The following is a 15,960-nucleotide window of genomic DNA, read 5'->3' on the forward strand; positions in this document are numbered from 1 at the left end:
GCTTTCAGCCCCGACCGTGTCCGTGCAGTTGTTGTGCCAAAAAGTGATTGTCTGCCAGACAGTGATTGCCGTCCGCGGGAGCGCGCGCAGCCGCTTAAAGCTGCAGCGCCCGTCGGGTGAGAAAGGCGACATCTCACTGATTCTGATCCGCGGGTCGCGCTGTGTGTTTACGTCCTTGTGCAGAATCTGAAACCTGCTCTCATTTACTGTCTTAGCTGTTTGGTGGTTGTTGAAATTTTGTGAGGTTTCACCTGAGATTCTGGCGTTTCGGGCAAAATAAATTTATATTAAAAAATCGATTCAGGATTTTAATGAATCGATTTCATGTTATCCAAGCCAGAATCGATTTTAATCGATGAATCGATTATTAAAACCCACCCCTACTGTAACGGGAGGCATTTTCAAATCGTCATATCACCTAAACCATGCAATGAAGAGGCACGAGGCTTGTGCCAGTTCATCTTCAGACACTGCTGACACTCATGGTGGAAGCAGTTTTTACAGTCATCTTACCGTTGAGCCATAAATTATGTTTGTTTGAGGGGTGGAAATCTGTCCTTCTCTCAGTTTTCAAGCTCCGAAAATGAAGCCGTTTCTTCTCTCGTCATGTCTCCGCGACGGAGTGTCAGAAGGCCCTGGTAATCGCAGTGAAAGTACACCAAAGTCTGCTGATTCACCCAACACAAAAAAACCCGGTGGTTTTTGCCTCTCACCGCAATCTAAATCTTTTAGAAAGTTCAGCTTCTTCACCTCTTTTAAGCAGAAAGTTCTACAACTTCTGCTCTTTTCTGAATCCTGAATCTCACCCATGGCAAGATGTTTTCAGCAGATAGTTCAAGCTGACGGAACTTCAGCTTGTGAAAGTAAACCTCCACCTCAGTGTCACGAAACACAGGGACCAGATGACTATTCCTGCCTACATCAAACTGCACCTCTGTCTATGACAGCGAGGCCGCCACAGGAGGGGAGGAGGCCTGCTGGAGTTCCAGCTGTCACAGCTTGTCCTTCATCTCCGCCTCCACCTTCTTTAGCTCGACCTCCCTAGCCCTAGCCAGTTCCGCCTCCAAACGCCTAAGCTCTATCTCCCTTTTCAGCTGGAACTCTCTCTCACGCTCCTCCTTTTCCAGCTGGAGACGAGCCAGACGGACTTTGAGCCTAGCATCCTGCTTAGAACCCTCCGATGACTGGGTGGAGAGCGGATCAAAACGGGGCAGCGTCATTGGCCTGCCCTCGGGCAGCCCCTGGCCCACGGGTGTAGACACTGACGGTTCTACGCCCTGGCTTGGAACATGAGGCGCGGCACTTGGTCCAGCCAGACCGGGTGTGCTCGGGGGTTTTTGCATTGCAACCACCCCCTTCTCCAACAACCCGGACACCAGAGCGGCCTTCAGCTCTGCTCTGCGGAGACCAGTGGAGACACTGATCCCGTAACATGTTGCCACCTCATGTAGATCCCTCTTCCTACAAACATCCAGCAGGGCAAGCGACGGCTCTGCCGTAAACCCAGAAACATCAAAAGTGGCCATGAAAACTCAAAACGGCCTGCAAAACACAAGATAACCACTCAAGGGCCACACAACACCTTCACTTCACTACACAACCAAAAACAGGCAAAAGAAAATGTGTTGTGTCAAGTCAACCAACCACTGACTAGAATTTTACCCGCACTCCCCCCAGTCCTGCCTACTCAGATCTAGCCTCACCTAGCTTCTGGAGCGTACCAGGCTCGAGGCCACTTTAAAGGTAAATCATCAAGTGCCGAAGGCACCGAAAAGCCTACCCCCAACAGAGAATTAATCCCCACCCGGGTTTGCTCCGAAAATAAAAAAGGCAAAACAAAAAACGAGTGTCCGAAGGAAGAGCAAATGCTCAGCTAGACACTCCCCTGTTCTAGCCAGGGAGAGCAGCAGCTAGTCAAATAACCCTCACACAACACACAAACACCTGTTCACAATCGTAATTAGCTCAACTTCTTTCATTCCGATCCCAGACGAGCCCCCACTTGTTACGTTCCCCTGAGGGGTCAAGGCGGTGAGGGGGAAGTAACAGAAAGTGTCCGGGTCAGAAAAGGAGACAAGAAGGCATAAGGGTTAAATTAAAGAATTTTATTAAAGTAGCTCAACTAAAAGAGACGGACAAGCTGCTATCACCATTTAAAGAAAACAAACAAAACTCAAGTGTTGGTCAATAAAATAAAAGTCAAAAAGAGAGCAGCTCACTAGCTGCAAACACGGTCACGCAGCTCACTAGCTGAAAACCACAAAAAACACAGCTCACTAGCTGCAAACACCACAAACACTCAGCTCACTAGCTGTAACCACTCACATGGCACTCAGGCCCAGAGCTCACCATTGCCTGGGCTTAAATCCCTTTAATTACTGACGAGAGTCAGCTGTGTAAAAGAAAAGAGGTGGGACCTCAGGCAGATAGGAGATTGTAGGACACACCCACACAGGCACCTTCAGGAGGAGGCCCTGCTAGGGCCGTAACAAGTCTTTTCAGCTAACTGGTTTGCTTGATCAATATTTCTGCAAATTTTTTAAAATTATGTAATGTTTTTATGATTTCATCAACATTTTAGTATCGATTTCAGCTTTTCACCTCTTTGCAGCACAATTCAGCTTCTTCTGCACCCTGCACATTTTTTTCTCTCATCATATCTTTGTTTGGGATGAGAACTGGGTTGGCTCAGTGGGATGAGCAGCCGGTGGGGAAGGTTCGAATTCTACCTGTGGCTGTTGCCACACGTCTTCACTGCTTGCACCTACTCTGCTTTCTTGACCCTGTTCACTGTACCCTTTCAGCTGATTTTCTAGCTCAGTAAGATAAGCAGCCGTTCTCAAAGCAGGAGGCCCGGGTTCGGATCCTGCTTACGAGAACATTTCTTTCAGTTAACAGTTCAACTTTTTTAACTCTTTTTCAACACAAATTTCAGCTTCTTCACCTCTTTTCAGCAGAAGTTTCAGTTTTTTCACCTCTTTTCAGCACAACTTCCAGATTCTTCAGCTGTTTTCAGCAGAAACTTCAGCTTCTTTACCTCTTTTCAGCAGATAGTTCTGCTTCATCAGCTGTTTTCAGCAGATTCCACTACATGGCATTCACACTGCATTTTCACAGGAAATGCAACTTTTTCTAGTTTTATTTATTTTTTGCTGTGTTTTACTTGCATCTATTTGAAGGAGAAAGTGTAAACACAAAACATGATTTTATTTTATGTGCTTCAATTTGCAGAAAATAGATTTAAATGTCAAAGTCAAAGACTGTTACATATAATTTAATTTTTGCCTGATGCAATGTGCATAAAGTTAAAAGATAAAACTAATAAAAAATTTTTAAAAAGAGACTTTTTCATTTGATTACCTTTTATATGATGGATTATGCAGATAGAACTGAGCAGAAAGGTCTATTGCTTTATTACATATTCAGGTTGTGTATCATGTTTTTTAAAAGTAACTAAGTAATAAAGTAATTAATTACTTTTTAAAATAAGTAATCAGTAAAGTAACGGGATTCCATTCTTGGAGAAGAAATCAGTAATTAGTTACTAATTACTATTTTCAAGTTACTTGACCAACACTGCTAGCGACTAGCTAAGATAAACTAAAGTAAGTCTGTTAGCCACAACCAGCCTGTTAGGTTTATATTGTGGATTGTCATTTATACTTAGAAATATATAACCATATATGCTTAGAGGTGTATAATCGATTGTGTAGTGATAGGATGTGTGATCCTTAGCAGTCTGCAAAGACTCTGTGTGCATTCCAGAGTGCTCTGGCATATACACACATCCTAAGATCATGAGAGAGGTCGTACCTTCTTTTACTGTCTTATGGTAAACACATCTATGTCTGTTTAAGTATAAGTGCCTTTTGTTTAGATGAACTGCTGGACTTCCAGGCCCAGCAGATTTAAGGGAGTCATTCACGGGGTCACATCTTGACACACACACACACACACACACACACACACACACACACACGCATACCTACACGTACACACAGACGGTACTCTTTGTTCACATGTATGTCTATGTAAGATGTAATATGTTAATGAACCTATGCAAATTCATGTAACCTCAATAAAGAACAATGCTACGGGGGAGCTGACTGAGAGTGACTGGGAATCGAGCGGCAGGAACAGCGTTCGTCACGGTTCTCTCCCTCGTGCAGGAGATTACCCAAAGAACTTTGGTGACTTGCGTCTTGTTTTGCTGTTGTAGTAGAATTGTCTCGTTCCAGCAATAGGTCTGTGCTAGACAAACCTATCACAGCCAATCACATGACATCATGTTCGTGCTGACAGAAGATCGCGCTGCACGTTTTTAAAACTTGAAGCACTTTTTTCTTAAACCCAACTTCACACACAGTTACATCTGTGTCAGTGTTTGAGAGCAGGGCTCAGTGGGGTAAACTAGCCTTGTGTAGCATCTTATACACCCTTTAACTTCAGGCAGGTTGCCTCCACTGTGTCTGTCTTCATGCTGTGCACCCTGATCTAAAGGTGAAAATTATCCGAGCAGGTGAGCAGAGCTGCAGAGTCCAGAATCAGCTGACACGGGTGTGTCACTGTGAGCTCTGAACCCTAACCCTCATTATCAGCACACGCAACAGTGTGCACAATCAGTGTGTGCTTCATAGAGACAAACACAAGATGATAAAATGTCTTTTAAATAGAAAACACTTTAAAACAAACATGAGGCACAGGGTTCATGTGTGTGTGTGACATACAGATGTGCTTTACAGCAGTGCGTATGTGTTTAAATGTGAAATCTAGTGTGAGGCCATGCCTCTTAATGCCCATACTGTGATATTTGTTGTCTATTAATAAAGTTTTAATGCTGATCACTGAGCATATCTGCATTCTCAGAGATTGTCCGGATTGTTGTCATGGTAACTCAGACATCCCTCTCATGCACAGCTCGTCACACGTGCACATGCTCTGTGGCAGGACTGAGTTTGGTGTCACGTTTAACCCTTTGTGACCAACCACAGAGCTTTACATCTTTACATGTTTACATGCTGTAAGACCATTGTCAATCAATCTCCTCCATGCCGTGTCTCCTGTCCAGCACAGAATGTGTTCAGCTTGTCAAATATTGTGTGACTCTGAAGTACTGTACTGTATGTTTGTAAGTTGTCTCCCCAACAAAGACAACAATGTAGACGAAACGTTTTGCAAAAAGCACCTGCAGTAGCACCCAAAAGGCAGAGGAAGATGCTAACCATCGCACAAAAAGTTGGAATTCTGGACATGCTAAAGGAAGGTAGAAGTTAGAAGATTTTTTTTTTCGGATTATAAGGTCCATTAAGCGAAACAAAACAGTCAGATAAGTCAAACTTTACTCAACTCATTCTTCTTGCTTCCTCTACTTCCGTACCATTGATTCATTAATGTTGAATTCTATCACAGCTGCTCGATTCCCATGTTCTGGACCTGAAAACAAGGTTTGATCTTTGGTTTCATTCTATAATATTGGGCTTATTTTTTTATGAAGGTTTGAACTTTGAGAGTATTTAAACAAGAGAAATGTGTGAAAATGTTCATGTCTGTCTGAAAAAGTGTATAAAGAGCGTAGTGAGGGGTTTACAACATCTATAATAATTGTAAAAACTAAAGTTGGCTGCTTCGTGGATTTCACCTATCGCGGGTTATTTTTAGAACGTAACTCCCGTGATAAACGGGGGACCACTGTAATCACATTTTGAGCATTTTAGCTTTGTATACATTAAAACAACCTTTAAAACTCACAGTGTGTAAGAAGTAACTACATAAAATGCTAAAAAGTGAATAAATCACACAAAACAATGTCCACACTTTTAAACAGAGAAATTTTGAGAGTTCACAACTTCATTTTTATAAAATGTAGCAAAACCAAAAAACACGATGCAGAACAATGAATGTGATCAGTGCCGTGACACAGGCATAGCCTCAGAGGGCTGTTTCCTGCACAGGTGTGTTCCCAGACCCTGACTCATCCTGGTCTCCGACCCAAACACCACCGACACCACTCAGAGACTCAAAACAAAACTGAGCGGCGAGTGAAACAGGACGTGAAGCCGAGGCCCGCGGTCACATGATTTACACGAACATCACGTGCTCGCCATCACGAACATGGCCTCATGTCCACCCCAGGTTACAGACCATAATAATTATAATTCAGCACTGATGATTTTACACATCTGTCTGTATCACATCTGTGACCCAAGAACAATGCAGTGACTCAGGCTGGAACAAAAACTGTCGTTTGTGTGTGTGTAAATGGACTGATTCCTATATAACCCTGTAACCTCTTTCACTTCATACAGCATGCCTCATTCACAGCAGCACTTTCTCCTATGGTTTTAAGTGCTCGCTAACACTCACACTGATACTCTGATGGAGGCATCGGAGCAACTCAGGGTTCATGTCTTGCCCAAAGATATTTGATGTGTAGACTGGGGAGAGCCAGGGATCAAACCACCGGTCTGATCAGTAGATGACCTGCTCTACCTCCTGAGCTACAGCCACCCTGTAGCTGTGTGTAAGTGTGTGTGTGTTCTGTGACTGTTTGTTAAGTTTCAGGTTAACATCTGTTTGTGCCTTTCAGTGCTGATGGAGTTTTTCCAGATGTGCTGCTGAGATTGTCTCTGTGTGTTTTACAGCCTGACAGTGTACACCACCTCAGCTCTGCTCATTTAATCTATACACTCAGGTATCAGAATATTAGGAACACGCCCTGATCCAGCAGGCCGGAGCTGCTGGATCAGGGCGTGTTCCTAATATTCTGTCCTAATAATCGATCAGTGCTCTGATCGATAAACAAAGAAGGACATTTGTCAAGCTTCATGTGACAGTTGGAGACTCACATCATCGAGTTTCACAATCAGAGCGAAAAACAAGAAGTGAAACTCTGAGCATGCGTGTGTGTGACTATTTGTGTGTGTGTCTGTTTGTGTGTGTGTGTGTGTGTGTCTGTGCGCGTGTGTGTGTGTCTGTTTGTTTGTGTGTGTATGTGTGAGTGTGTCTATTTGTCTTTGTGTGTGTGTGTGTGACTATTTGTGTGTGTGTCTGTTTGTGTGTGTGTGTGTGTGTGTGCGTGCGTGTCTGTTTGTGTTTGTGTCTGTGTCTGTGTGTGTGTGTTTGTGTCTGTGTGTGTGTGACTATTTGTGTGTGTGTCTGTTTGTGCGCGTGTGTGTGTGTGAGAGCGTGTCTGTTTGTGGGTGTCTGCGTGTGTCTGTGCGTGTGTGTGTGTGTCTGTTTGTTTGTGCGTGTGTGTGTGAGTGTGTCTATTTGTGTTTGTGTGTGTGTGTGTGTGTTTGTGTCTGTGTGTGTGTGACTATTTGTGTGTGTGTCTGTTTGTGCGTTTGTGTGTGTGAGAGCGTGTCTGTTTGTGTGTGTCTGTGTGTGTCTGTGCGTGTGTGTGTGTGTGTCTGTCTGTTTGTGCGTGTGTGTGTGAGTGTGTCTATTTGTATTTGTGTGTGTGTGTGTGTGTCTGTGCGTGTGTGTGTGTGTCTGTGTGTGTCTGTGCGTGTGTGTGTGTGTCTGTCTGTTTGTGCGTGTGTGTGTGAGTGTGTCTATTTGTGTTTGTGTGTGTGTGTGTGTGTTTGTGTCTGTGTGTGTGTGACTATTTGTGTGTGTGTCTGTTTGTGCGTTTGTGTGTGTGAGAGCGTGTCTGTTTGTGTGTGTCTGTGTGTGTCTGTGCGTGTGTGTGTGTCTGTCTGTCTGTTTGTGCGTGTGTGTGTGAGTGTGTCTATTTGTGTGTGTGTGTCTGTGTGTGTGTGTGTGTGTGTCTGTTTGTGTGTGTTTTCTTCTCTGGCTCTGCACTCTAAACAGCACCAGTATTATTGATCATTAATTATCAGCTGTTGTTTTGATAATGAGTCATTATTCATTTCCAGCTGGATAAAAGCTGATCACACATCAGATTTACAGTCAGATGGCGTGTGTGTGTGTGTGTTGACCTTCACACACACACAGTAAAAGCTGAACCTAACAGGAAGTAGAATCCTTCCTGAAGTCTGCTGGTAAAAGTGTTTTTAAACCACACCAACATCCACAGATTGGGCAACTCCAGAGTTTTTGCAGATGTTGTCTCAAGCCATCATCATCATCACTGCTAACAAAGTTGGATTCAGTTCTTACACCAAACACAGCTTAAAGCAGAGTAAAGCAGGTCCACACTGAGCATGCTCTGTAACGTGAAGCCATTTTGTTTTTCCTTGAGGTTGGAGCAGCCCCTCCTTTCTGGTATAAATGTGAGTCTGGACTGGTTTTACTGGTTTCCTAATCTGAAGGTTTCACTGAGCCTCAGCTCTGAGGACTCGCAGGCTTCCTTTAAACCGCTTCTTCACACTTGCTTTTCTTCGATGTGATTTCAGCACTTTACTTTTTATTTACTTTGACTTTGTTTTGTTTGTTTTTGTTTATTTTTCTTGTGATTAGTTTTGGTTTTAGTTGCTTATTTTTTGTAATTTAGCTAAATTTCTTATTTTGTGAGTCTTTTTTTGTTTTGGTTGTTTAGATTTATTTTATTTTATTTATTTATTTATTTACTTCTTTTCAGCTTTAGTTTGGTTTAAGTTTACATTGGTGTTTTGGTTTAGATTAGTTTATTTGTTTTCAGTACTTTAGTTACTTTGCTTTTTTTAACCTTTCCTTTACTTTGAGTTGTTCTTACTTCATTTCAGTTGAATTGTAGCATTTGCTTTCATACTTTGGTTTACTCAGTTTTGTATGTGTTAGTTGTCATTTATTTCAGTCTCATTTAGTTTAATTTTCAAAAAAACGTTAGCTTACTTTTGCATAATGATTTGTTTTTAACTGTGGTTCATGTTTACGTTGCTTTTGTTTAACCTTTTGTTACTTTAGATTTCTTTGACTCTTTTCAGTGCAGTCTACTTTTAAATGACCTCAGCAGCTTTCACTGCATCTGAAACCACGTATCTCCACCGGGCCTCTTGTTTCAGGAACAGAAAGTTGGGTGTTTGTCAGAGAATTAAAGTCAAACACGTCAAACTGATCTGTCTCTTATTTATTTATTTATTTTTATGGTCGCATCAGAAGTCACATTCGTATTACCAGCGACTGATCAAAGACTTCTTACAACAATGAGTTTGAATAAGATTTAAAGGGAAAAACAAAGCTTGTTTGTTCCATGAAGACCTGACTGAGGTCGCTGTCCTCTCAGAACTAAGAGAAGGTCAGGAGTGTTTGTGTGGACGCTGAACTGAACACAGCTGAATCACATTCTACAGATGCTCCAGTAACCCCTGACAGCAGACACAAAAATGTCACACACACAAACACAAAAAGGTGAGATAGACAAATGTCAGACACATAAACTTCAGAAACACAGACTTGAGACACACAAACTTCAGACAGACAAACTTCAGTTAGAGAGACAAACAAACGTGAGAAACAAAAATGTCAGAAACACAAACATCAGACACACAAATCTCAGACACACAGACACACAAACAGAGAAACACAAACATCAAAAACACAGACGTCAGACACACAAACGTCAGAAACACAAATGTCAGACACACAAACGTCAGACACGCAGACGTCAGACAGACAGACAGACAGACAGACACACAGACACACAAACACAGAAACACAAACGTGAGAAACACAGGCGTCAAAAACACAAATGTCAGACAAACAGACACACAAATACAGACACACAAAGGTCAGACACGCAGACGTCAGACAGACAGACACACAAACACAGACACACAAAGGTCAGAAACACAAACGTCAAAAACACAAACGTCAGACACACAAACATCAGAAACACAAATGTCAGACACACAGACACACAAATGTCAGACACACAAAGGTCAGACACGCAGACGTCAGACAGACAGACACACAAACACAGACACACAAACGTCAGAAACACAAACGTCAGAAACACAAACGTCAGACAGACAGACACACAAACACAGACACACAAACGTCACACAGACAGACACACAAACACAGAAACACAAACGTCAGACACACAAATGTCGGACAGACAGACACACAAACACAGAAACACAAACATCAGAAACACAAACGTCAAAAACACAAACGTGAGACACACAGACATCAGAAACACAAATGTCAGAAACACAAATGTCAGAAACACAAACTTCAGACACACAAACGTCAGAGTCAGAAGATCTTATTGAGTCAACGATCAATAATCAGTAGTATGACTGAGTAACAGCTCGTGAGGTCGTTAGACTGAACAGACTTACGAGGTTTTCACTGTTTGGAGAAAGTGCTTCAGTTGGGAGGTTTCAATGGGGGTGGGGGGGGTGTTGAAACCTCAGAGAGTCAGGAAACACATTTTCTTATTTTTACCAGAGACCACAAACACACACACGCACACAAAGGAACCGTGTGTGTGCGTGTGAGGGTCTCCTCTGTCCCACTTCCTCGTCTTACTTCTCCTTCTCTGAGGACTCTGTGGGAGTGGGGTGGAGGCCATGGAGGAAGCGATCACCACATGTTTACGCCGCTTGGACGCGACTCAGCGGAGTGTCACAGCTCAGAGCTGCGTTTAAGGTCACAACCGAGAGCCGAGAAACGATTGTCATCTCAGGGTGGAGCCTGAACATACTGAACAATCACACACACACATACACTGCTGCACTTTCATTTATTTTAATGAAATATTTAGAAATTAAAACACATTAAATCAAAGATCGTGACGTGTAACACCGTCACGAGCCACAGCACACGGATGAGATTTACTGATTTCAGTGGTTTATTCCAGCATTTTTGAATTTCATTAATGTGTCTGTGTGTGTGAGATTTTCTACTATCAGAGTAGACACTGATCTGGGGTTTCTACTGAAGCATTGGAGGCAGTTTTTAAGAGATTACAGGACAACCCTAACCTCAGCAACACGACCACTCTCAGCATCGATCAAGTGTGTTTGAACTGTGTCTTAATTCCACCTATTTTACATACAAGGGTCAGTACTACACGCAGAAACATGGGTGTGCCATGGGTTCCCCAGTTTCACCCAGTGTGGCCAATTTGTACATGGAAGAAGTGGAAAAGAGGGCTTTGTTATCCTACCCTGGAACATCACCAAGGCATTGGTTCAGATATGTGGATGACACCTGGGTGAAAATCAATTCTCAGGATTAGGACTGGGCGATATATCGAGTTTTTAAATATATCGATGTATTTTTATAAGAGATATGAGATGTGACAATATCGTTTATATCGATATAGTCTATGTTACATTATAATTATACTTGTTGAGCTGCTAGTTTGCCTCTCTTTCATCCACTTTTGTCTCTATGCAACATTACTCTGCCTTGCCTCTCTCCTTCACTGAACATAACAAGATGGACACGGCAGCTATCAAAGAGGAGCTGGTCGGTAAAAAGAAAACATTTGGAGATTACTATTTTAGTGTTGGTAGCAGTAATCTCGTTAAAATGACATTAACGCCATAACTGCATAAACGGGGCAAATCTCCATTAACGAGTTACCGCGTATCGCCCCGTGCTTGGGGCTGGACTGCGTCAACGGGTTAACGAGCTAACCGCAGTAACGTGTTGATGCCATGCAGCACCCCGCACGGTTACAAAGATGATTTCAAACTCCAGGCTGTCAGTCACGCAGTAGAAGTTGGGAACAGAGCAGCTGTGAAATCTCTGTCTTTGTTATTATGCTCAGCGTCTTTTAGTTTACATTTTGACTGCACAATTGTGAGCTCTTTGTTATGCACAAAAACAACATTGGTTTATTTTATTTATGGAGCATTATTATTTAATAAATGCTGATAATTTATTTCTGAGTAATTTTTTCATTTACATGTACACTGTATGTTAATAAAAGTGCCCGTGTGAGATCAGGGACACAGCTTTGACTAAGAACTCTCTTTTTGTTCTTACTTTATGGCTTTTAAAAAATATCGAGATATATATCGTATATTGCCATCCAGCTAAAGAATATCGAGATATGAATTTTGGGTCATATCGCCCAGTCCTACTCAGGACGTACCACAATTCACGGATTACATTAACTCGGTGGACCGACACATCAAATTCACCAGGGAGGATATGAAAAGTGGCAGGTTAGCCTTCTTAGACTGTGAGATTTCCATCAGTAATGGGGGACATCTAAAAGCTGATGTGTACCGGAAAGCTACGCATACGGATCAGTATCTAAGGTTTGACTCTCATCATCCACTGGAGCACAAACTGGGCGTCATCAGGACGCTACAACACAGAGCGAACACCATCCCCACTGACACAGAGGCCAGGGAAGCAGAAGAAAATCACATCAAGGAGAGTAACAGTTCTCAGTCATCCAGGTCATCGTAGTCCAAGGAGCTTGGAAAGAAAAGGGTCTGGACTTCTTTAAGTTTCTTGAAGACGTGTCATCCGAGGAGCTTCTTCAGTTCTAAGGTCAAATGGTGGAGAGTCCCAGATTTAAGTCCTAGAGGAGTGTCCTCCAAGGGGGTCATGAATCCCCTGTTGATCCTCTACCTAATCGCACAGGTCAAGGTGTGAAAACGAGTGTAGGTCACAACCAGCCAAGGCCTTTGGCCATTGTTCAACAGTGCTACTGGTTTCAGTCAAACAAATGTCCTGTTTAAAAGGTTGTAAACCTGCAGTCCACTGAGACTGAAGAAGTCACCCAATGATGATGAAATGTTTCTCCCACTGAAAACATTCAGATGGACAAAATCAGCTTTCTGTGCTGACTCCAGGTCAGTTTAACCCCACTGTAGGAGGCTGCGTGAGGCACATCATGGACGTTAAACAGATTTAACGTCCATGATGTGCAGGAGCACAAACACATGTAAACGCTCATGCTTGTACCAGCGTGTAAGACAGGTGTCTGCTCGGCACAGGTGAGCAGGTGAGAGGCAGGAGAGGCAGCTGATTATTGATCACTAATGTACTGATGTATTGATTGAACATCTGTAGGCAGGTGTGACTGCTCCTCCTCTCAGCCATGAGGAGTTCAGGGTCTGGATGGAAGCCTTGGTCCCGCCTTTCTGTGCTGTCTTTGTCTGTGGGCACGGTAGTGTGGGTGTGTGTCCTTCAGCTGCTGAAGCACAGCAAACCCTCCAACCTCACTACACCTCTTCTTCAGGTTTAAGGTGGCGCTCACACCTGATCTGCTCCCCCTGCTGCTGTGAAGCTCATAACAGATGCTTTACAACTCATTTAAAGTTTGCATTATTAGGGGCGTCGCCTCTTTGACTGACAAGTGGATGGTGACACAGGTGACTGCAGCTGCTAGCTGTTTGCTAGCTTCACTTGAGCTGGACCTCTGGACATGTTTGTGCTGGAGCATTTTAATGGTAAATGGCCTGCATTTGTATAGCGCTTTACTCAGTCCCTAAGGACCCCAAAGCGCTTTACACTACATTCAGTCAATTCACCCATTCACGCACACATTCACACACTGGCAATGGCAAGCTACGCTGTAGCCACAGCTGCCCTGGGGCGCACTGACAGAGGCGAGGCTGCTGGACACTGGCGCCACCGGGCCCTCTGACCACCACCAGTAGGCAAACATGGGGTTAGTATCTTGCCCAAGGATATTTGGCATGCAGCCAGGAGGCAGCCTGGGATCGAACCACCGACCTTCTGATTAGTGGCTGACCTGCTCTGCCACCTGAGCTACAGCCACCTGAGCTACATCATGTGACAAATAACATGGCTGCTGTGAGGTCACTGTAGTAACAGAAGACTTAGCTGCAGGCTACTGATTAGCAGGTATTCTAACAGCTGGAACATTATAACTTTATTTTATTTTTTTAAATATAGAACTTGAATTATAAATTTTACAAAAATGAAGCAGCAAACAAGACTGTGATAGAGATAAAAGGGAAGTGAAGAAGACTGTAAATAGACAATGAATCAAGCTGTTTCAAATTCTGAGGTGAATTTACTCACAGAAATCACTTCAACTTTCAGCAGAACTACAGACCACGCTGACATCACTCCAAGCATCATGTTCATGGAAATCACCATTTCAGGTAGAAGCGCTGACAATGATCCAATCAGAATCCAGAGGACCAAACCACTAAACATGACCTCATAACGAGGACTGTGACCCCCCCCCCCACCTGTATGTTAACCTGTGCCTGATTCCACAACATCATTTAAAAAGGTAAAAATCAGACGTTAAAGCCGCTGTGCTGTTCCAGCCATGCGGTTCCAGCTGTAACCCAGTGGTCCCGGTTCTGACTGAAACTCTGTGCACATTTGCTTCCTGTGGTTCAAACAGCAGTTTAACTGTCCACAAACCTTTGTCCTGCGAGTGCTCTGAAAGCAGCGCCTGGCTTCCTGCTGCTGAACGGCTCAAAGCCACAACAATAAGAACCTGAGGTCACATGACCTACGCAGTTGGTCAATAAAATCAAAAACTCTTTACAGCAGGTTCACGAAACAAAGAGCAAACCATGTGTTTCATGTCAGATACTATATTAAAATATTTTCTCTTTCATAGAAACAAACCAACAGAAAATATAAAAATAATAATTTATGAAGCATTTATTAGTTAAACATATTAAAACATCAATCTGAGCAACAAATCAGCTATTTTCATTTCTGTTACTCCCACAGCTCGAGTGTTATATAAAAGAATAATACACATGTGATAATTGTGTAATAAACATGTAATTAAACTAATGAAACCGTTACCAAGCTGTAATAACATAACAAAATCTTAAAATATAATTAACCCTGAACCATGAAATAACTGCCAGAAGTCTTTAGTTTTTTTGATGAAGGAGTGTTTGTTGAACTTTTAGACAATATCTATCTATATATATATATATATATATATATATATATATATATATATATATATGAATATATCAAACTTTAATTTGCATATATATGAATTTTCAATTGTATCACATTTGCTACATAAGCCATATTTTTAGTCATTAAAAATGTGTCATGTATCAATTTTTGAGGGTAAAACAAAATCATGCGGATGATGTAGAAGTCTCAAAAAGTCGCAAACCACATGAATCAGATAGGATACGCTGGGCTTTAAAGGGCAAAATGTTAATTTCAGGTCATGAAGAGATTAAATGTTTCCTAAACATTTTTAATAAAATATTTGTTTTTTTTTATTGAACATCAGTTTCCCGATGTTATTGAGTTGATTATTAATAACTGATGTTACTGATGTAACTGTGATCTGAGACCAGTTTCAGTTTTTCCGTTTCATCACTTTGAATGTTTCAGAGTCTCGTTTCTGTTGTTTGTTTACAGTTTGTTTTGGTAAACAAAGAGTAAAAATAAACATGTTTGTTTTCTTACCTCCCGCAGAGCGGCTCAGAGCGATCAACAGCAGCAGACAGTGGAGCCACATCTCTCTCTCTCTCTCTCTCAGTGTTGTTGGAGCTGAAGTCAGAGCGAGTTTGACTGAACGAGTCCAACTTCCTCCTGAAACACCGAGTGCTCAGCTGTCCCTCCCCCTCCCCTCCTCCTTGCGTCCAATCACAGGAGGAGCTCAGTCCTCTGAATTTGATCCACAGGTAACTTCAGCTGGTTTCTGTACTATCAAGGTGGTTCACTTTTTACCTGGACCATCACGGTAACTGATGCTGCAGACCTGACCTAGTGTTGAGTAGGTAATGTTTACAGTATAAATTACTATGATGATGCACCTTCAAGTACAGAAACCAGGGTGAAGTCCTGCCTCTGGGCTACAAACAGAGCTTTCCACCTGGATCCTGATCCAGGAAGCAGGTTCAGATTAAACTCTGACTTTGTTAATCCTGAGATTAGATGAACTCATTTAACAGACTCTGTGCCAGGTACTCCCTCTGACTCCTCCCCTCCTGCTCCACCTGAAGCAGCTGACTGAGTTCATAAAACACTGAAGTTTCAGGTAGACATTAGTTTTCTCCATCACAGCTTCAATAACCAATCAGACGTGACGACTGACAATAAACTGAGTGGGTGGACGGAGTGTGACCCCTCAGGTAACAGTGA

General features: G+C 42.6%; 1 protein-coding gene across 1 annotated transcript in view; it reads right to left on the reverse strand.

Annotated features, from left to right (window-relative positions):
• Nucleotides 1-15,396, reverse strand: part of LOC100710555 (macrophage colony-stimulating factor 1 receptor 2) — a 33,043-nt gene extending 17,647 nt beyond the window's left edge. Inside the window, exon 1 of the mRNA XM_005461748.4 lies at nucleotides 15,283-15,396. Coding sequence (XP_005461805.1) covers nucleotides 15,283-15,334 — 52 coding nt within the window. The 5' untranslated portion in view covers nucleotides 15,335-15,396. The remainder of the gene's footprint in view (nucleotides 1-15,282) is intronic.
• Between the last annotated feature and the right edge of the window lie 564 nt (nucleotides 15,397-15,960).

The sequence above is a fragment of the Oreochromis niloticus genome, linkage group LG10 (assembly GCF_001858045.2).
Source record: "Oreochromis niloticus isolate F11D_XX linkage group LG10, O_niloticus_UMD_NMBU, whole genome shotgun sequence".
NCBI lineage: Eukaryota > Metazoa > Chordata > Actinopteri > Cichliformes > Cichlidae > Oreochromis > Oreochromis niloticus.